The sequence below is a fragment of the Capricornis sumatraensis genome, chromosome 6 (assembly GCF_032405125.1).
Source record: "Capricornis sumatraensis isolate serow.1 chromosome 6, serow.2, whole genome shotgun sequence".
NCBI classification, from domain to species: Eukaryota; Metazoa; Chordata; class Mammalia; order Artiodactyla; family Bovidae; genus Capricornis; species Capricornis sumatraensis.
Genome location: NC_091074.1, coordinates 18094965 through 18117895, shown reverse-complemented (window position 1 = coordinate 18117895; position 22931 = coordinate 18094965). Strand labels below are relative to the sequence as shown.

The 22931-nt window shown below is 43.9% G+C and overlaps 1 protein-coding gene across 1 annotated transcript in view; it reads left to right on the top strand.

The window, feature by feature from the left end:
* EXTL3 (exostosin like glycosyltransferase 3) overlaps positions 1-20787 on the top strand; it is a 36225-nt gene extending 15438 nt beyond the window's left edge. Inside the window, exons 3-5 of the mRNA XM_068974453.1 lie at positions 5484-5628; positions 10268-10396; positions 20575-20787. Coding sequence (XP_068830554.1) covers positions 5484-5628; positions 10268-10396; positions 20575-20784 — 484 coding nt within the window. The 3' untranslated portion in view covers positions 20785-20787. The remainder of the gene's footprint in view (positions 1-5483; positions 5629-10267; positions 10397-20574) is intronic.
* Positions 20788-22931: the final 2144 nt, after the last annotated feature.

The window sequence follows — 22931 nt, the reverse complement described above, 5'->3', positions numbered from 1 at the left end:
CCTTGGTAACTGGTTTCTTTCTCTTATCATAGTGTTTTCCGAGTCCATCTGTCTTGTGGCACCTGTCAGTGCTTCATTCTGTACGGATGGACACATTTTGCTGACTCCCAGGTGGCTCAGTGGTAGAGACTGTGCTCGCCCGTGCAGGAGATGTAGATTCTACCCCTGGGTTAAAATTCCCTGGAGAAAGAAATAGCAACCAACTCCGCTGTTCCTGCCAGGGAAATCCCACGGACAGAGGAGCTGGCAGGCTACGTCCGTGGGGTCGCATAGAGTTGGACCTGACTGAGCGTACACACACACATTTTATTTGTCCATTTTTTGACACTTGGGTCATTTCTGCTTCTTTGCTATTGTGAATCCTGCTGTGAACATTCATGCACATGCTTTTTTATATGACTGTTTATAGATACATACCTTGGAGTGGAGTTACTGGATCATATGGTAACTCTTGGTTTAACATTTTGAAGAACTCCCAGCCTGTTTTCCAGAGTAGCTGCACCATTTCATATTGCACCAGCAGCGAATGAGGGTTCCGATTTCTCTGTGTCTTTGTCGACACTTGATATTTTCTGTTTTTTTATTTATAGCCCTCCTGCTGGGTGCAAAGTGGCATTTCAGTGTAGTTTTGATTTGCATTTTCCCTAATGACTTAGGATATTGCTCATCTTTTCATGTGTTTAGGAATAACTTATATATCTTTTTTGAAGAAATGTCTGTTTAGATACTTTGCTGTTTGTTATTTGGGTTTTTTTTTTTTTTTAAACTTTAAACTTTTTATTTTGTAGTGGGATATAGCCAGTTAACGTCGTAGGAGTTTCAGGTGAACAGCAAAGGGACTCGGCTGTGTATGTATGTGTATCCATTCTTCCCCAGAGTCCCCTCCCATCCAGGCTAGCACATTACATTGAGCAGAGGTCCCTGCTGTACAGTAGGTCTTTGTCGGTTTTCTGTTTTAAACATGGCAGTGTGTACATGACTGGTTTGTCTTTTTATTTTTGAGTTGTCCGAGTTCTTTGTCTATTCTAGGTACAACTCCCTTATCAGGGATAATGATTTGTAGTTTTTTCCTCTTATTCTGTGGGTTGTCTTTTCATATTCTTGATGGTGTCCTTCAAAGCACAAAACTTTTCATTTTAACGAAGTCCAGTTTGTCTAGGTTTTCTTTGGTTACTTGTCCTTTTGGTGTTATATTTAAGAAACCATGCAATTCATTTTTATTGTATTTTTACAAAAGCACAAACAAGCCCAGGGAAAATTACTTCTTCGCCACATAGTTTGGGAAGCACTGGAGTAGATATCCTTGGGGATCTTGTTCAAACGAAGTATAGATGCAGGATGGAGAACTCTTTTCTCTGTGCTTTTGTTTCGGGCACTGAGAGCCTGGCCGCTTTAGGTGGGTGAGTGCAGATGCTTGAAAGGAGCAGCAGCTTTACTACTGTACTTGTCTTAAGTCCATGTGTGGTTACCTGCCACATTTCTGACAAAGTGGAACATCTGTTCTTCCTCTCCCTCACCCAGCCTCTCATTTCCTCTGACCTCCTCCTACCACTATGTTATTGAGGCGAGAATCTGTTGTTAGCAGTTGTGAAAATCCCACTGGATTTCACATTACCATAATAATAAGTAACCAGCTCTCTTGCCTTGATTTTATGAAAGGAAAAAAAGCCATGTGATGATAGCAGAAAGGGGCCTTTGCCATCACAGTTGTTGTTATTGATGGTGATGGGGGAGGGATGGGAAGGTGGGGTGTTTCCAATACAGCGTGATGAACTTGAGAGCCTCCTGAGGGACTGGAGGCTGTGGACAGAGTCATGGGGTGTTAACAGGAGGATTGCCGATCAGCGCTAGATCCCGAGAACGATTAGATAAGCAGTCCTGCTTTGATGAGTTTGAAGCTTGTTAAGATAACTGGTGTTTGCTATCTTCTGTGGTTGTTGATTTAGAAAGATTTTTTATCTTTTCCATTTGTCACCAGATTTCCAAGTGGTGAGAGAATAATGGGAAGCCTTATAACTGACGGTACTGAGCATCTTTTCATGTGCTCAGTGACCATCAGTTTATCTTCTTTGGAGAAATGTCTGCTCAGACCCTTTGCCTTTTTATTATCAAGTGGTTAAGAGTCTCCTAGAAATTTGAGGTTTAGTCTCTGGTTATAAGACAAGTGAATTATCTCTGACTCTACTTCCAAATCTTCTATTACCCTGAGTATTTTCTCATTTGTTGGGGCATCCTTTGATCTAAAAACTTTGCTTTTGAATTAGAGTTTTCATCTTTTCTATGTGTATGCTAGGGATGGGATTGCTGGATTATATGATAACTCTGTTTTTAGCGTTTTAAGGAACCTCCATACTGTTCTCCATAGTGGCTGTACCAATTGACATTTCCACCAAGAGTGTAGGAGGGTTCCCTTTTCGAAAGGATACATGCATTCTGACGTTCACTGAGGCACTATTTACAGGAGTTGAGACATGGAAGCAGCCTAAATGTTGGTATCAGCAGATGAATGGATAAAGGAGATGTGGCGTATAGATGCCGTGGAATATTTCTCAGCCATAAAAAGAATGAAATAATGCCATTTACAGCAACATGGATGGGCCTAGAGGTTATCACACTAAGAGAAGAAAGTTAGAGAAAGTCAAATATCACATGATATCACTTATATGTGGAATCTAAAAAAAATGATGCAAGTGAACTTATTTACGAAACAGAAATAGACTGAGACATAGGAAACAAACTTAATGGTTCCAAAGGGGAAAATGGGGGGAGGGCTAAATTTAGGAATTTGGGATTAAAAGATACACACTACTATGCATGTGTCATTTCGCAGAGCTTGTACGTGGCTGAGTGACTCACACACACATGTATATGAAATAGATAATTAGGGCCTGCTGTGTAGCACAGGGAGCTATATTCAATATCTTATAATAACCTTTAATGGAAAAGAGTCTGAAAAATAATATATATAACTTGGTCAATTTGCTGTGCACCTAAAAATTGTAAATCAGCTGTACTTTGGTTTAGAATGAATAAATAAATACATCCATAGAAACTGTCCCTCTGGCGAAAGATAATGTGGATCTTGGCTGACTTCAGCTTATGTAGCAAAGAAGGAAATAGTATGTTTTTAAGGGATGGATAAAGAGACCCAAGAGAACTGAGAAGACGTATCTGTACAAAAACCGTCCATGACTGTTCATAGCAGCGTTATTTATAAGAGTCAGGAAGTGTAAACATGACTCAGCTTATACGAGGCACTCACAGTAGTCAGGTTCATAGGGACGAAGTAGAATGGCCGGGGCCTGGGACTAAAGGAAGGCAAGAATGCCAAGTTAATGTTTAATGGGTCGGGTTTTAGGTTGGAGAGATGGAAACATTCTGGAGATAAATGATTGTGATGACCATTTAACAGTGGGAAAATACTTAATGCCATTGAACTGTATACTTGAAAATAATTAAAATGGTAAATTTCATGTTATGTGTGTTTTGCCACACACCAAAGAAAAATCAGTTGTCAAAAAAGCTAAAACGAGAAGTATAAACAATCAGAATGTCCTTCAGCTGATGAACGGATAAACAAACAGTGGTGTATCCATACAGTGGAATATTACTTGGCAACAGAAAGGATTGACGTGCTGACACGTGCTACAACATGAAAACAGGCTAAGTAAAACAGGCCAGTCACGAAAGCTCGTGTACCGTGTGAGTCCGTGTGTGTGAAATGTCTGCAACAAGCAGAGCCACGGAGACACAAGGCAGACTAGTGGTTGCCATGGGAGACTGGGGGTTGAGGGTGGATGGGGAATGACTGTACACTGCTAGTGGTTGTGGGGTTTCTTTTATTAACAGGTTATGAGAATATTCTGAAGTGGTGATGGTTGCATAGCTTTGTGAATATATTAAATACTAAACTCAGCGAGTCATACACTTTTAAACAAGTGAGTCTTCTATGTGATTTATATCTCAATAAACTTTCTTTTTAAAAAGAGCAAAAGTGTAAGTTTTACAGTGAGGGATCATGGACTGGAAGGTAGGTTTCTGTTCCTGGAGGCATTTGAAGGGATCAGTATTTTTAGGAATAGCCTTCAGATATGCTGTTGGTATTTAGTAACAATCCTTATATTCTGTAACTGTCAAAATATATTATTAAAACATAGCTTTGGAAGTCTGTGTTAGGAGGTAAACGAGGATAGAGGTAGGGGTTTGGGTGGGATGTGGCGGAATGCCCATCGAGACGGCTGCCATGCTGTGATATAAGTTGTAATTTCTCATCTTCTGGGCTAGACTGTGTGTCTGTGTGTGTCTGTGTGTGTCTGTGTATGCATCGTCAGTCGTGCGCAACTCTTTGTGACCCCATGGACTGTAGCCTGCCAGGCCCCTCTGCCCTGGGATTTCTCAGGCAAGAATACTGGAGGGGATAGCCATTTCCTTCTCCAGGCATCTTCCCAGCCTAGATATTGGACCCTCATCTCCTGTATCTCCTGCATTGACAGGTGGATTCTTTACTGCTGAACCACCTGGAAAGCCCACTGGACTAGGTTAGTTGCTTTCAAACTTAACAGGAGAGGGACTCTTGAAATGAAATCTTGTGTGCTTTAGGAGCTGAGGGTTCATGGGTGATGAGGGACTTTGTTAGGCAGTTTGAATCTCTGTTGGAGTGAGGTGGAGGGAGGAGGTGATGGATCCTTTTTTATGGTATACCTGAAGCACTTCTGCAGGACTGTGGATTTCAGCCTATGAAACTGATTTTATTTGTTGTACCTTACCTAGAGGTAAGGTAAATTTGGAGATGTTAGAAAAGTTTATCCTGGAAACATTCCCAACTTATTTCTTAAATTTACAAAGTCTTTCATTTGTACGGTTCTGTAGACCACTGCTTTTCATGGTACAGGTTTCCACCTCAGCTCTGCTCTAATCAGAATTTTAGACTGTTGCGCCCAACTCTAGGCAGCAGTCTCCTGTGGTTAGATCAGGGTTACTCAGTAAAAGAGGAGTTAAGTATACTATACAATGTACATAAATTATGTACACATCCTACCATACTAGTATGTTATAATCTTTAAAACTAAAGCTTAAGAAATTAAATAATATTAAAAAGAAATAGATATAAAAATAATCTTCTTCCTGCTTCTTAGCAGATTGTTGTACTTACCCCATCCTGAAGACCTTTAAATGCCTTAGACTCCATAGAGCCTTTTCGTGTTTCTCTAGCTTGTTCTTTATGCAAGGGCTGGAGAGATGCTGGCCACAAACATCAATAAGTTAGAGGATTGATAAGCAGGTGCTTATTAAGGAAACTATGGGTGATACTTTGTTTTTTATTCTGTTTGGTTTGTGATTGATTTGGTATATAAAATTAAAAAGAAAAAAGAAGTAATGGCTCAAAAAGAGAGATCCTGCAAAATAGAGGCAGTAATTTTACACATTTCTGACAACCGTAGAGCTTTGCACTCAGGTGTGTGCATATGCTTGTGTTTTATGAGGGTGTGGAGAGAAGCACGGGACCGCATTGTGGGTTTCCCTGGCCGCTACCACGCGTGGGACCTCCCTCATCAGGCCTGGCTCTACAACTCCAACTACTCCTGTGAGCTGTCCATGGTGCTGACAGGTGCTGCCTTCTTCCACAAGGTAAGACAGGGCCGGTAGGATTGGCATGACTCGGTCAGAGTTGAGCCTTTGTGTGGCAGTGAAATGCTTGCTTTAAATAAAGATAACTCTCCTAATGCTTCTTACATATCCCTTGCTTGCTAGAATTACAGTACTTCCATCTTTAAAGACAGTGATCAAGATGATTATAGCAACTCTAGAATGAAGTCAGGATGGGAAGGCCGCCGCATTGGCCATTAGAAAATCAGTTTATCTTCCTGAGCATTGGCTCTCCCACTGTAAAGCTGAGAGCACTGGGGCAAAACATTTTCCAGTTTCCCCACAGCCATTCCAGACATGGCCTGGCCAACGAAAGGCTGAATCTGGCCCTCTCCTGATTCAGCCACCTCTGTCCCAGGCCCCACCACAAGCTTCTGTCCATTCAGGCTCTGCAGGTTCTGTTTGATTCCTTAGAGCTTTTAATTTTCACGCTGCTTCACGTCCTGATTTTTGTTGAGTATTTAGGATGCAGACCCTTCCGGTCATTACTCCTCTCTTGTACTGTTGTTGCGAAACTGTTCTGTTTTCTTGCTCCTGACTCAGCTTCTCGCTCCATCTCATCTGTTCTGTAAAATAGCCCCTGGGCACATGTGGCTGCTGAGCACTTGAAACGTGACTGGTCAGTGCTGAGATGTGCTCTCAGTGTAAAGTATTGTACGTACCAGACTTTGAAAACGTAGCGTGAAAGAAAGAGTATAGACTATCTTATTACTAGTTTTTTATATTGATTGTATGTTGGGTGAGTGAGTGTTAGTTGCTCACTTGTATCCGACTCTTTGCCATCCCATGGACTGTAACCTGCCAGGCTCCTCTGTCCATGGAATTCTCCAGGCGAGAATACTGGCGTGGGTATCCTTCTTTAGGGGATCTTTCTGACCCAGAGATTGAACCCATTTCTCCTGCATTGCAGGCAGATTCTTTACCATCTGAGCCAATAGGGAATGATTGTATGTGCGATTATTTTATAAAGTGCAGTTATTTTGGATACACTGGGTTAAATTAAAATATGTTACTGATTAATTTTACTGTTTCTTTTTATTTCTTAAAACTGTGGCTACTAGAAAATTAAAAATGACAGATGGGACTGCTCTATACATTCCCTCCCAGGTCCTCTCTTTGGGCTGTGAAGAGCCCTTGTTCTGGGATGGTCAAACTGCCTGTACCCCCACTTCACAGAATACCTCCTCTGTCTCCTTGATCTGGTTGAAGCCGGACGTTTCCCTGAGGACGGTGCTTCCCCTTCAGCCTGTTCCTGTGTTCCTTCCAGGGACTGTGACTGAGACTATTCGTTTCCCGACACTTTGCCCTGGAGCCAGGGAGAGAGAACCATTCCCACTGCTCACTGGTGACCCTTCTTGACAATTGCTTCTCACTTGTCATGTGAAATCGCATTTGAGACTCGTCGTTATCTGTCTTGTTGCTCCATCTGCCGACCTCCTAAGTCATCCCTTCACGGTCAGTAGAGATGTTACCACCTGGCCCATCATCCTGATCTCTACTCTGTGCTCTCCTGAACAACCCAGCCAGGACCCTGTCTCCCTATAATTATTGAAGTATTATACTTCTTCCCTGGTGACTCAAACGGCAAAGCGTCTGCCTATAATGCAGGAGACCTGGAGAAGGAAATGGCACCCCACTCCAGTACTCTTGCATGGAAAATCCCATGGACGGAGGAGCCCGGTAGGCTACAGTCCATGGGGTTGCAAAGAGTTGGACATGACTGAGCGACTTCACTTCTTAACAAGGTTCTACTTCTGTCTAGCGCTTTTCTTTTTTAAAATTTGATTCTTATTTTATATTGGAGTGTGGCTGATTTCCAGTGTTGCCTTAGTTTCAGGCACGCAGCAGAGTGATTCAGTTACACGTGTTATACATGTAGCTATTCTTTTTCAGATCCTTTTCCCATAACGGCTATTACAGAACACTGAGTAGAGTCACCTGTGCCCCACAGTGGGTGCTTGTTGGTTATCTAGTTTATGTATAATTGCCTAGTGCTCTTCTTATTTTGTGTTCTCCTTACATCCTCTCAAGCTCTTGTGGCCTTTTTTAGCGTCCGTAAGTTGGTGATTTCCAGCCTTGCCTTTGCTTGAGAGCTTTGCTTGTAAATTTATTTTCAGGATATTCCTGTATTTCTCCCTAGTACTTCAAACTGAACTTTTCCCCAAAAAGCTTCCTTGTTCGGCCTTTGGAAGAAACTAAGTTGGTCTCCCCTAGTCTAGAGCAATCAAGTTATGTTTTCTTTTTTTTATAAGAGCCTATCAGTAAAAACTTTTGATACCTCACAAATATATGTATGTATAAATTATAGTATGTGTACTATACTACCATACTTACAGAAATTTTTATATGGTTGAGATAAAGGTGAAACAGTTTCAAAATAATAGTCTCACTAAATCCTTAAATTTTAGTGAAGGCAATATGACTGAACATGTGTTATTATTTTTGAAAATCTTGATTTGACATTTTGTGTACTGGCAGGTCAGTGTTCTGTTTCTAAATTGGTCTGTTTCTAAATGAAGCACATTTCTAATACTTTGTTTTAATCACTGTCCCTGGAAGAAATACCTTATTGCCCTGCTTCCAAAGTCTTGATGCTCATCTACCAATTTGGTAGCATTTTGTTGAGACTGTTGAATTTTCATCTTCTATGGGGCCATTCAATTTTTTTAAGCAAACTAATGAGCAGAAATTGCATTTTATATTTTAGAGTAGGTTCTAAATTCACTGAAACTTTAAGAAGATTTTTAAACAGATTACAAAGTTTTTCTGTATTTTAAAAATTATTTTTGGCATAAAAATAATATAATAGTAGAAATACTTGTAAATATTCGTTTTCATAATGCTTTCACCATATACTTTTAAGTCAGTTCTTTTTTCTTATAATGTCATGTTTCCCTTGATAAAGATATGGATTGTTTTAAATTAATAAATATTCTCATTAGCATGCTAATGATAGGCAGTGGCCAGTTAAAGGGTCAACCTGTCTTCATAAAAGAAAGGTGTGTAATTCATCTTTTAAGTTCACCATCTCTTAAGTATTTTGTCACAAGATGACCAGCAAACCACTGTTTGGTACAAAAATTTTATGGTTGTTTTGCTATATAGACTCTACCATTTAAGGTAAAAAGATACGTAAGTCAGTTTTATTGGACGCCTCCCCTGTTCATTCATCATCAGCATATTGCGACAGATCTCGATCACCATTTGGTGCGTTTTATGGCGTTTGGTCACTTCTGTGGTGTAAATATTCTTGCCATGACTGAGTTCAGGTTAACAACATGAGTCACTGAACATGGCTTTTGGAAGAGATGAGCAATTACATGCAAGTCACCTAGTACTTTCACCAGACAGTTATAACAGGCATGAACAGCCTCAAGGTGACAGTACATGTGGGATTTCGCTGGGGGTCCAGTGGTTAGGACTCTGCAGGGGACGCGAGGGTTCCGATCCTTTGTCAGGGAACTAGGATCCTGCATGCCTTGCAGCGCGACTGAAAAGTTAAAAAAAAAAAATGATGGTAAATGTAATAAATAATTATAACTGTGTTAACTAGTTAAATAAGTGGTGAGCTTAGGTATTTATTGGCTTTTAATATAATGTATTTAGTTTTCACTTGTCATCTAGTCGCTAAGTCGTGTCTGACTCTATGACCTCATGGACTGTAGCCCGCCAGGCTCTTCTGTCCATGCGATTCTCCAGGCAAGAATACTGGAGTGGGCCACTATTTCCTTCTCCAGGGGATCTTCCTAACCCCAGGGGTAGAATCTGCGTTTTCTGCATTGGCAGGCAGGTTCTTCACTGCTTAGCCACCAGGGAAGCCCTTTAATTTTAAGTACGTGTAATTCTATTTTTAATAATGGCTGTTTTTCATAACAAGGTCACAAAATTCCTAAAATCCCTGAAAGTTCAGCAGTCGACATTCATTGCTGGGTGTGAGCCAGTGCACACCTGTGGGCCTTGTGGGACATTTTAAGAACTTAGGCTTAATCTGAGTGAGATGAGAAGCCATTGAGGGGTTTGGAGTGAAGGAGGCCCGTGTGTTAACACAGTTGTTCTGCTGTGCTGAGGATGGACTGGAGGGAGCAAGAAGGCGGCAGGGAGGCTGATCAGGAGACTGTGAACAGTGTGGGCCGGGGATGAGGGTGGCTTCGGGCAGGGCTAGCCTGTGCCCAGACCGAGAAGTGAGGCGTTGCAGGATCTGCCATCTCATTACTCAGTGACTTAGTGAGGTCTGAGAAGATAACTGGACTTTACCCCTCGCTTACCGTAACTTGCTTTGTCAGAGAGAACGTTTTTCAGCTGAACGAGTGTCCAGCCGAATTTGATAGATGTTTATGTTGTTGCAGAATCACTGGTACCAAGGAGACTGCATGAAGGTTTGATTCTCAAAGAGGGTGATAATGGCAGTTTGGATGGGCTAATTCTTCAGTGCGGAAGATCTGCCTTGCAGGTGTTCAGCATCCCTGGACCCGCCTCCCTAAATGCCAGTGGTGCGTCCTGGAGGTTGCCACACCCAACCTCCCCCGCAACATGCTTCCTAGCAGCCCTGTGCGTATTTTTGCTGAAAGGCAAAGAACTGTGGCCTCTAACACAGTATGTGCTTCTGTTTCTACCCTGGCAGTATTATGCCTACCTGTATTCTTACGTGATGCCCCAGGCCATCCGAGATATGGTGGATGAATACATCAACTGTGAGGACATCGCCATGAACTTCCTCGTCTCCCACATCACTCGGAAACCCCCCATCAAGGTAGGGCCCCGCCGTGCACGGGACTGGGGTGCATGTGTACCCAGTTCACTCACTTTGCAGTCGTGCAGTGCGTAACTCACCATACTTCAGAGTCCTCATCTGTAAAACGGGATGATGAGGCCACCAGCCAAATAGGATCACTTCAGGGTTTAATGAGGGTCTTCACTTCCTCAGGTGTAAATGGATAGAAATCAGTGATTGGAATTTGAATGGGGAAATGTTACATCTTTAATTTTCACTGATCTTGAATTGGAATTTATCCTTTTTATCAGTTATAAAGCAGGCTGTAATTCATAAGAGGACTGGTGGTTACTGATTTTTCACCAGAACTCATAGATATTTTCATATCACATTACATTTATTGTGAAGCACTGTTAACTTTCCTCACTTCTTTGAAGTTATGGCAGTTACTAACTTTTCCCTAGATTGTGTTCCTTTTAAAAGAGCACATGTATCTCTGTGTTTCAGTATTACCTGTTCCCTTTGTTGCTGTTCAGTCCTTAGGTCATGTCTGACTCTTTGCGACCCCCTGGCCTGCAGCACACCAAGCTTCTCTGTTCGCCGCCGTCTCCCAGAGTTTGCTCAGATTCATGTCCATTGAGTTAGTGATGCTATCTAACCATCTCATCCTCTGCCATTTCCTTTGTAATTTCTTATATTTTATGTGTCTAAAAGCATTCTGAGGAGGGTCCACAGGCTTCCCCAGATTGCCAAACCAGAATGGGAGGTGATGTGTCCTTGGCACCCAAAATGTGAGAATTTCTGAGTTAAGGTGTGTAAAACTCTAAGAATAGTGCCTGGCACATAAGTTCTTTATAAGGTATTTATACAAAACAAAAGTACCCCCCAAATTGTAGAAGTTTGAGTTCTTTCTCTGTCTTAGAGTTGGTGAATAGATCTGACCAGACTGTTACCAGTTTCATACTTGGTGCACATAAAGACCAGTCCCGCCTCATCACTGTAGATTCAGACAGGTGGGAGCTCTCCTGGTGAGGGCTACGGTAAAGGCCTTGTAACAGTTAATACTGGAGAGTCTGGCAGTGCCAATTAATAGTGTTTATGACTATGCTCTGTCAGTGTTTCATGTTATGCATGCACACCTGATGTCCTTGTATTATCATCAAAAAGTCATATTATTTAATCTTCTAAAATAACTTTTACTTCGTGGATATCATTAGGGCCATGAGTAAATAATAATTTGGTGTATATTTCATTCTTCTTATTGTACATTTTGAATGTAAGTTCTAGACTAAGTCGCCACTAGGCTGAACAAATAATGATGGTCAAACTGTATCTTTAGTTTTAAGCAAGAGTGGTGACTAGAGAACGTTGGTTCCAGCAACAAAGCATGACAGACAAATAGAGAAGCACTTGGGGCTTTGTGCATTCATTCATACCCGTTCCAGCCTTTTGCCAAGTGTGGCTCAGGGTTGTAACTTAACTCCTGGTTACCCCATAGTTTCTCAGATTCTTTAGCCTTCTGCTAAAGCCTCGTAAGAGAAGAATAATTAGCAAAATAATGCACCAAATTGTGTGTGTGTGTGTGTTTTTTTTAAACTCTGAATGATGATAGTATTTTTATATAAAATAATGTTTTCTAGGTACTGTGGTAGATCTGATAGTAAATGATAAAAAAGCATGCTTCTTTGTGAATTCTAAGGAAGGGAGGCAAAGGTCTTATAAAGAAATTAGTGATTCGTGTACTTTTCTGTTCCTAGTTTATCCTTTCTAGTGTAACCAGGGACAGGACTCCAGCCAGATGTTTGCTTTCTAATTATAACTCCCTAGTAGATCATAAGACATTATTCATGAAAATTTAAAGTATCTGAGTGATTAGGTACCTAATAATACCATCAGTCACATTAAGCACTCACAGACATGGTGAATTTTTCATCTTCTTGGAAGCATGTTTGTTCTGTTATTAGGCCAATGTTTCATTGGTTAAGCATCTCTCCAGTGTAGAGAGTGAGGTGGAAATAATTTGCTTGTGGTATACATGATTCTTTGGCTACCTGATCCGATTCAGTGGAAAGACCCTGACGCTGACAAAGATTGAAGGGAAAGAGAGAAGGGGGCTGCAGAGGATGAGATGGTTAGATAGCATTACCAACTCAGTGGACATAAATCTGAGCAAACCCCGGGGGGACAGTGAAGGACAGGGCAGCGTGGCATCACAGAAAGTCAGATATGACTTAGCGACTGAGCGACAAAAGTGAAAACTGGAAAAATTAGAATGACTTTTTAAAGTCAGAGGCTCAGTAAGTTGAGCCTGTCTTCAAATTCTGGGTCCAGTTATTTACTTCATATTATAGAACCAGTTTGAACTCAGTATTTTCATTAATTCACCTAACTTTATCAGGTATATATACTATTTAATATTCTAAATTAGTAATTTTTTTTTTGCTTTAAATACTTCAAATTTTCACTGTCCCCTCCCTTGTTATAATTAGGAAGGCATGACTGTTTTAGGTGATAGCTGTATTCTTTCAAAATGTTAATATCTTGACAATATTGACTAAATAAACCACACAGAGTTAATTTCATATTGTTGCTTTGAATAATGTGCTATTAATTTTTTGAAGAGGAGAGATCTAGAATGTCAGTAGACTTCATTCAGAATAAAGGATGAAAAACTCATAAAGCGTTGAGAAGACAAGTGGAGATGGCTTATGGGATAAGGAAATAGAGAGAGGATGCATAAGCAAATGTCTTAATATTGATGCTGAGTAAGTTCTCAACATCTATTAAGGATTTTCCGTACCATTACTAAGCAGACCTTTCCTTAGACTAAATTACTTGAACTATTCCTGTGTAAAATATAATCCATGATGTTGCTTTAGTAAGTGTTCAGACTTCACTTTATACAATTAACTTTATTCTTCTTAATTTTTTGTATGTTTTAGTATGTTATACACACACACACGTATATATAGAGTGGTTGCTTAGTCCCTCAGTCACGTCCAGCTCTTTGTGACCCCATGAACTCCAGCACACTAGGCTTTTCTGCCCATTACCGTCTTCCTGAGTGTCCTCAAACTCATGTCCATTGAGTCCGTGATGCCATCCAACCGTCTCATCCTCTGTTGCCCCCTTCTCCTCTCGCCCTCAGTTTTTTCCCAGCTCGCTCTCTATGTATATTATGTAGCCACTGGACCACCAGGAAAGTTCCTATATATAGATTTTTTTTTTTAATGTACTGGGGTTGCAGTCACAGCATTTTTTAGTAGTGGGTTACGTGATTAAAAGCATCTATTTGGAAACCACTGCTTCAGTGAAAATACCTTTATAAAAGGAACATATATAAGGAGAAAATGCCTTATAAAAGCAGTATAAATACCTTTTTTGTGCTACAGTGGAGTTATTTGCAGGTTAAGAAACTTTTCCCTTAAGTGCTGGCATCTGAGATGAGGTGCAGGGAGAACAGAGTGGAATACTGGACACAGATGTGGTTTGATTACAGCCTTCCTTCTCTAAGCCCTTGACATCCGTCTCCTGCTGCAGTCAAAGCTGCTGGGGAGAGTAGTAAGTGACGTGCTGTTGTCTGTAACCTGGAAGATGTCTAGAGATCTGCCAGGAGTGGGAGGGTGTGGGAAGCGGATGGTGGAGTCCTGTGAAGGGACCCCTGGGGGTCATGACTCCTTCAGGGTTTTACCTCTGGTGTGAGTGTGCTGGGCGCCCTGGCCTGTGGTCATGATCACTCCTTAGTTTCAACTCTAGCAGCTGGACTTCTGATTGCTAATACTGGCTGTGGGTGGTGAGTATTCTTCAGCTGGAATGAACAGGATGGGCCATCCCATTTTAATCGTTTTCTCAGTTTCCCATAGTAATAATAATTTAAAAATTATTCAGGAAAAAATATATTCAGAAAGAAAATAGAACATGCAGATTTAGAAAACCTAAATAGAACTAGTGGGAATGAAAATTATAGTTATTAAAATGACAGTCTTTGTCAATGGGATAAGACAGCTGAAGAGAAAGTTAATGACCTAGTAGACTATGTGTGAATAATGTGAATACATTTCTGAGAAGGTATTATGGAGACACAAAGAGATGGAAAATAAGGAAGATGAAGAGATGTGAAGGCTGCAAAATCTAACACAGTGCCAGAAAGGGAAGACTAGAGAGCTGGGAGGGGCAGTCTTGAAAGTACAGTATGAGAATTCCCAGAATTTATCGACTGCTTGGGGCCTTCTCTGGTGGCTCCTGCAGTGTGTTAGACTGGGGTTCTGTCCCTGGGCCGGGGAGATCCCCTGGAGAAGGGCATGGCAACCCACTCCAGTATTCTTGCCTGCAGAATTCCATGGACAGAAGAGCCAGGTGGGCTGCAGTCCACGGGGTCACAAAGAGTTGGACACGACTAAGCAAAACGCACTACATTGACTGCATGAATACTATAGCAAATAGTATTACACTTAACTGTGAAAGTTTAGAAGGTCCCTGTTGAAGTCAGTAGTAAGATAAGGCTCAGTTCAGTTCAGTGCAGTCACTCAGTTGTGTCTGACTCTTTGTGACCCCATGAATCGCAGCATCCCAGGCCTCCCTGTCCATCACCAACTTCCGGAGTTCACTCAGACTCACGTCCATCGGTCGGTGATGCCATCCAGCCATCTCATCCTCTGTCGTCCCCTTCTCCTCCTGCCCCCAATCCTCCCAGCATCAGAGTCTTTTCAAATGAGTCAACTCTTTGCATGAAGTGGCCAAAGTATTGGACTTTCAGCTTTAGAATCAGTCCTTCCAATGAACACCCAGGACTGATCTCCTTTAGGATGGACTGGTTGGATCTCCTTGCAGTCCAAGGGACTCTCAAGAGTCTTCTCCAACACCATAGTTCAAAAGCATCAGTTCTTTGGCGCTCATCCTTCTTCACAGTCCAACTCTCGCATCCATACATGACTACTGGAAGAAACATAGCCTTGACTAGACGGACCTTTGTTGGCAAAGTAATGTCTCTGCTTTTGAATATGCTATCTAGGTTGGTCATAACTTTCCTTCCAAGGAGTAAGCATCTTTTAATTTCATGGCTGCACTCACCATCTGCAGTGATTTTGTAGCCCCCCAAAATAAAGTCTGACACTGTTTCCACTGTTTCCCCATCTATTTGCCATGAAGTGAGGGGACCAGATGCCATGATCTTCATTTTCTGAATGTTGACCTTTAAGCCTACTTTTTCACTCTCCTCTTTCACTTTCGTCAAGAGGCCTTTTAGCTCCTCTTCACTTTCTGCCATAAGGGTGGTGTCATCTGTGTATCTGAGGTTACTGATATTTCTCCCAGCAGTCTTGATTCCAGCTTGTGCTTCTTCCAGCCCAGCGTTTCTCATGATGTACTCTGCATAGAAGTTAAATAAGCAGGATGACAATATATATAGCCTTGACGTACTCCTTTTCCGATTTGGAACCAGTCTGTTGTTCCATTCTCCAGTTCTAGCTGTTGCTTCCTGACCTGCATACAGGTTTCTCAAGGTTACCCAGTAAATAAATGGAGGTAGAGACCACAACCACATTCCTATGGTCAGCATAGCGGTTCTCCCCAAGTCTAAAATGTTGGTGTAACTCTAATCAAAATCTTATTAGGTGGCAATAAAATTAACCATCACACCATCAAAAAAAAAAAATTCTAGTAGGACACTTTATTTGGTTTAATTTGGCTTGGAGTGAAACTTGACAAACATATCCTCAGATTTGTATTGAAAGGCAAAGAGCCAGGATAGCTAAGGCAGTAGTGAGGAAGAGGGGAGCTTGCCGTCAGAAAGCGTGGCTCGGTATTAAAGTACATAATCAGGACAGGTGCCTGTGGTCTTGGCGCAGAGACTGACAAAGTCAGTGGTACAGGGCAGAATGCAGACACAGGCCCACGCCTGCACGGAAGCTTGACAGATGATGAAGGTGGCCTCTTGGGAATAACTGGTTTCTGTATGGAACAGAAGTACATGTCATACCATACACAAAGTAAATTCCAGATGGGTTAATAAACCAAATGTTAGTAGCAAGCTTTAAAACCTGTCACAAAAAATACAGAAGTATTTTTGCGATATAGACAAAGAGAAACAAAAAGTACAAAATCTAGAGAAGACTGATTGGTTTGATTGGTATTAAAGTTGAAAGCTTTGTTCGAAAAACTATATCCAGACTGTGACATTGGCAGTCCTGGTACATAACAAAGAACTGATATCCAGGTAAAGGAATTCCAAAGGAGATGACTACTCAGTTGATTCCTTAAGTATGTAAGAAAGTAGTTCAGTGTAGTAGAAACCTAGATAGTTAATGAGTTTTCACTTTATGCATTGGAGAAGGAAATGGCAAGCCACTCCAGTATTCTTGCCTGCAGAATCCCAGAGATGGGGGAGCCCGGTGGGCTGCCGTCTATGGGGTCGCACAGAGTTGGACACGACTGAAGTGACTTAGCAGCAGCAGATGATTAATGAACATGTGGAAGGATACTAATCTTCTGTAACAATCAGGGAAGTGGAAGTTAATGTGATATAGTTTATACACATGAAGTGGGCAGAAATGAAAGTGTGATGGTTCCAGATGGCAGTAAGGACGTATAGAAATTGCAGATGTTGATCAGGGCTTGTGGGTGTGTACATTGGGACATTTATTGTGAAGAAATTTTGGTTTTGTCAAGTATAATCGAAGGTCATGTTCCCCATGACATTGCAGGAGCAGAAAGGAGGGAGAGAGGGTGGCATACAGATTTAACTCTTAGTAATATTCTGTTTCTTTTGGAAAAAAAGAAAAATATATGTGTAGCCTAAAACAAATAGGACAAAGTGTCAACATTTGACAAACTTGGTGGGTTTGCTTGCTTGTTATGTCCTTCCCCCCTTTAAGCATAACATTTCATTCATATATTTTAAACCAGTAGTAGTGTATGTTTCATACATACATAGCCATACTTGATTCTTTTTGGAGATATTTATTTGACTGTGTTGGATCTTAGTTGTGGCGTGTGGAATCTAGTTTCCTGACCAGGGATGGAACCTGAGAGTGCATTGGGAGAGCGGAGTCTTAGCCACTGGACCCCTAGGGAAGTCCCTTGATTCTTTAAGCAAATACCCGTGCAATTAAATGATACCTAAAAATGAGAAAGTTCAACACTCTCACTACCAGCTCCTTGTATTTGTACCTCGGTAATCCCGGCCTGCTGCTTCCCTCCATTGATAACTGCTACCCTGAGTTTAGTTTTAAAAATCCCCTTCCCCTCCTCCCTTGAAAAGCGTTTTTACTGATGTGTATTCATCTCTAGGGCTTTCCTTGTGGTTCAGCTGGTGAAGAATCCGCCTGCAGTGTGGGAGACCTGGGTTTGATCCCTGAGTTGGGAAGATCCCTGGAGAAGGGATAGACTGCCCACTGCAGGATTCTGGCCTGGAGAATCCCATAGACTGTATAGTCCATGGGGTCGCAAAGAGCTGGACACGACTGAGCGACTTTCACGCCCTCATTCATCTCTAAGTGACCGGTGTCTTTAAACTTTGTGTAAATGGAATCAGACTGTATGTGTTCCTCTGCATTTAGGTTTATAAAAAGTCAGTCTGTGAGCTCAGTCAGTGCTGATGCTTGTGACTGTAGTGTATTTTCATTGCCCCAGAGTCTTAAGTAGGCTCTCCCACATACCCTTCTAAAAGTTTTGGTTTTGCCTTGTTGTATTTAAATCATTAATCCTTGTGGAAGTGATTTTTGCATATAATGTGAGCTGGGGCCCCGATTTCATTTTTGTCTCCTAAGCAGCGTCCATTGCACACTCAGTTCATCCATACCCAGGGGCGTGCAGTGCTGGAAGGTCACTCAGCAGACGTCTGTGTGCACGTGGATCTATTCAAGTGTTCTTTACTCTGGTCTGCTGGTCCAGTTTGTTCACGTGCCAAATTCACACGGATTGTCATAGCTTTAGAATTAGTTTTTGTATCTGCTAAGACAGGTCCCCTCTAATGTAATCTTGTACTGCAGGAGTGTCTTGCCTTGCACACGCCCTCCTGCAGGGATCTATCCAGAAGGGCAGAGTGTGCGCTGGGCCCCAGGAGGCAGGTGGCTCAGCTCAGGGCAGGAGGGAGAGCTCAGCTGCGGGAATGCTAGCTTTTTTCTGTTCCAGGATCAGTTTTCAACTTTAAATAAATGGAATCATAGTTACCTCTTTCCACGTCTCTCAGTCTTTTTTAAAAATAACGTTATTTATCTGTTTGTGCCTGTGCTGGGTCTTGGCTGTCGCTCCGGCTTTTCTCGAGTTGGGGCGAGCGGGGCTTTTCTCCCGCCGAGGTGGCGCCCGGCCTTCCCGCCGAGGCGGCTTCTCTTGCTGTGGAACATGGGCTCTCGGGCGTGCGGGCTTCGGCAGCTGTGCTCCCGCCTCTGGAGCGCAGGTCCGTGCTTGTGGCGCGCGGGCTTCGTTGCTCTGAGGCCTGTGGGATCTGCCCGATCAGGGACTGAACCCGTGTCTCCTGCATCATCGGCAGGCGGAATCTTTACCACTGAGCCACCAGGGAAGCCCTCCATGTCTCTCCATCTTGCTTTCATATTTCTTTAAAGCTTTCGTCCAGTATTTTCCATTCTGGGAGTAATTTCAGTATTCTTTTTATCACTAATTTTCTCTTCACCCATCCACTGAGTATCTGATTTGATTCAGTGTACTTCTTTTTCTTCCCAGTTTTATTGAGATGTAATTGACATGCAGCTTAATGACTTGCCTTACAAACCATCATGAGATGATGCTCACGACGAGTTTATGTGCTTCCCATTTCTGTTGTTCTGTTTGGTTCTTTTTCCTTTTCTTGTTTTGACTGCGCCATGCCGCGTGTGGGATCTTGGTCTCCTCACCAGGAATCGAACCTGCACTGCTTGCATTGGAAATTGGAAGCGTGGTGTTAACCACCGCCTCCCCAGGGGAGGCCTTATTTGGCTCCTTTTCATATCTGCACGGGCTTTTTCTGATAGTCCCTGTTTCTTCCATCAAACTCTGAGTGCTCTTTCAGCATTTTATTGTGCGTCTGAGACCCATTTACTGTCTCTGTCTCTGTCTGAGGATCCTGCTGTTGAGCAGCGCTTGGCCCTGTTGTTTCTTTCTGCATATTCTCCTTCACGTGACCCATCCCTGTTGTGTGATGTTTGACTGTGAGGTCATATTCTTTGGATGCTACTTACGGCACTTCTTTGAGGCCTGGATCTGAGAGGGCTTGCACTTGTTTCTCTCGTGTGCCTGGGCTCACCACCTGCTTAAGACCTGTTCACGCTAAATTAGCACATTGGGACACACGGGTGACATAAATTGTAGCCTCAGCTGTGTGAGGCCAGCTTGAGGTTGTAGTTTCTCAGAGGGGATGTTTCCTCCTCTTGAAGCTCAGACTAAGAGGGAAGCGGTGCTTCACCACCTTGCTCTCTGGGGCTGCCTCCCACCCACGTGGCCTTCCGCTGGGTCCCAGGGCTTCAGCATGTCTGATCGGGTTTGATGACAGTGGCTGCCCCAGCTTCAGGAAGACTGGAGCTCCTACTGTCTCTCTGGATTCAAGCCTTCTCACTCCTTTGACTTCTGAGGATTTCATTTCTTTCATTACAGGCTCAGCCAGTATATTTAAAGAGATGGCTTCTATATTTCGTCCTGCCTTTTTGGGCATTCTCTGCTGAGGGGGCTTATATTGTCTGGTCTGCTGTGTTGCTGGCGGTGAAGCTGTTGTATTACTCTGCATACATTCCTGATTGCTTGAAATTCATCATAATAATAACCAGTAAACTATAATATGATCACTTTCCCCTGTCTTTAAATATGACTTTCTTAAACTTCTTTTTAATGGATGTGTAGTATTTTATGATTATTTAACTAGTCCCTTTGTGATGGGTAGTTTTCCAGCGTCTTGCTGTTAAAAACATGAATGAAATAAACAACTGTGCACCTACAACATCTGGCTGTGCGGCCAGGAGAAATACTAGAAGTAGAGTCACTGAGATAAGAAACACTGAGACTTCAAGGCTTTCGGTATCTGCTAAGTATGGCCCATTTGGAAAGCACATCCTTACCAACAGTGTAGATGTTGAATGTGTCCCCGGCAGGAAGAGGACTCTGTGAGTAAGGGTGGGCATGGGGCTCTGCGTCTTCGCCATGGAAACGGAGGCCTCATAGACTGAGCTGCGGGGCCTCTGTCCGCACCGCACCGTGGTCCTCACCCTCTGCCCTTTCTTCCCGGCTCCCAGGTGACCTCACGGTGGACTTTCCGATGTCCAGGATGCCCTCAGGCTCTGTCACACGACGATTCCCACTTCCACGAGCGGCACAAGTGTATCAACTTCTTTGTCAAGGTGTACGGCTACATGCCCCTGCTGTACACGCAGTTCCGCGTGGACTCTGTGCTCTTCAAGACCCGCCTGCCCCACGACAAGACCAAGTGCTTCAAGTTCATCTAGGGGCGCTGCACGGCGGGGAGAGGACGCGCAGAGCAAGGGAGGCGGCTCGGGGGCCCTGCACACTGACGGGCCTGAGGGACGCCCACCGTGGTCGGGCCAGGCCCTCTGCTGGGAGAGGCGCAGGGAGGCGGGAGGGGCGGGCTGCCTTGCTCTTGAAGTTGGCGGCACTGGGCCCGGAAGCCTGGTCCCAGGCCACCAGGGCTCCCTAACAGGGCACTGACGATAGCTTACACTGAGGACCATGGGGACTCTGGGGAGTCACTCACACAGCTCATGAGCCCAGCACAGCTGGCTTGTGGTTTTTTAATTCACTAACAACTATTATTATTATTTAAAAAGTTTCAGATTTGCCATTCAAGGTTTATTTATATATATGTGTGTATATATACACATGTGTGTGTGTGTATATGTGGGTGTATACAGATATATGCACACACACTCACAGACATATACATATGTATGTATTCGAGGGGGAGCTTGGCATTTCTGCCCATCTCACAAAGTGAGGGTCCCACCATGGTGGTCTGTACTTTGGTGGAGAAGGGTCCTGGCCTTCCTGTACCTGGCTCATCCTTAAAGATGGTCTCCATCCTCCCCAGGAGCCGTGTGTGCAGAATCGAGAAAGGGCCCGCGTGGCCCCGGGGGGTCTTGCCTGAGCTAAGACCTGTGGTTGGCTCCTTCCCCGCCTCCTGTTGGCAGCAGCACTCTGTGGGTCGCGTTGTCCTGCACTCGAGTTCTCGGTGGGACGGAGGGCCTGCGTATTTGGGGGCAGCTGGGCTTCCCTGCCTGGGACAGGTGGGTCGAGGACTTCCTGCTGCCTGTGCCGTCTGTGTACTTGACCTGGCTCCCCTTTCCCCGCTGTCTGAGAGTGAGGACAGGAAGGACTGAGACCGCAGATAGACCCCCAAATGGTTAATTTTGTTTGACCCTCCTTTTAAAGACCTGTTGTGCTTTGGCTGCAGACTTTCCTGAAGGTTCTCTCACGTAGAGAGCAGATGCCTGGCCGCTACACTTCAGGGGGGTCTGAGTGGTTGGTTGCAGGTCGGCCGGCGCTCTCTGGCTCAGAGCAAGTGAGCACAGCACCCTTTGATCCCCACCCGGCTGGCCGGGAGCCACAGCAAGGCACCTGCCTTGGGATGATACCTGGGTGAAATTCACCTTCCCCACCCCACCCGGCCCCGCATCCTGTAGTTCCTAGATCCTTCAGGCCGGGTGGGTGCCAGGCCCCGCGCCGGGGCTGGTTTGGTCTATGTCAGAATGATGCGAGGATAGGATTTGTTGGGTTAAGCTCAAATCCAGCCTGAAATTGAACAGGTGTTCACATCCCATATTGCCACTTCCCCCTGTGGGTTTCAGTCTCTCTTTTCCTGGGCTGAAATAGAGGGAAGCTAACTTTTTTTCTTTTCTGGTGGTGGCAGCAGTAGGGGAACTGAAGAGAGTGGTGTCACTGGTGGTGGCTGGAATGTAACACGTGACCTCTGCCGTTATTTCTGGACCCCCCTTCCTCCGGTGAGGCTGAGTCTAGGAGGTTCCCCTCAGTGACTGAACACAAGCTCGGGCCTGTCCTGGGCACGCACATGCCTTAAGCCAGCTCCCTCTTCCCCGGACCTCCACCTTCCACGCACCTGTTTCCAGGGGGCACATCCCTCTCTGACCTTCCTGCCCCCCAGAGGGTCCTCTTCAAGTGTCACCTGAAGCCAGCTCTGTCCTGGAGGGAGCACCCCCCTGGAGGGCTGCTGGACCTGAGGGACCTGCCCCGTCGGCGGGCAGGACTGGGCTGTGTCTTCCTGACCTCCCTGCTGGCATCTCCCTGTGTCTCCCCTGCTGAGGCTGCTTCCTAGGAAATGAGCTCCGCTGCTCGGCAGCCCAGTGAAGGGGTCCAGACGCCCGCCTCCTGACTTTCTAATTACTCCTTCTTTGACCCTGGACTTGATTCTTTTTAGCAGTAGCCTTCTTCCCTTTGGGAAGCCAAAGAGTGTGGTGTTTTGAGCTATAAATGTGGCTGCTATTTTTATCTTGTCTCTCTTAATGTGAGGAACCCCTGGACGGCCTCTGAGCATGGGGTCCCTGGTGAGAAAGTAGCTGTGTCAGGACCCGCCGAGGAGGAGCCGGGGCACGGGGTCCCTGGTGTCAGGACAGATCCGGAG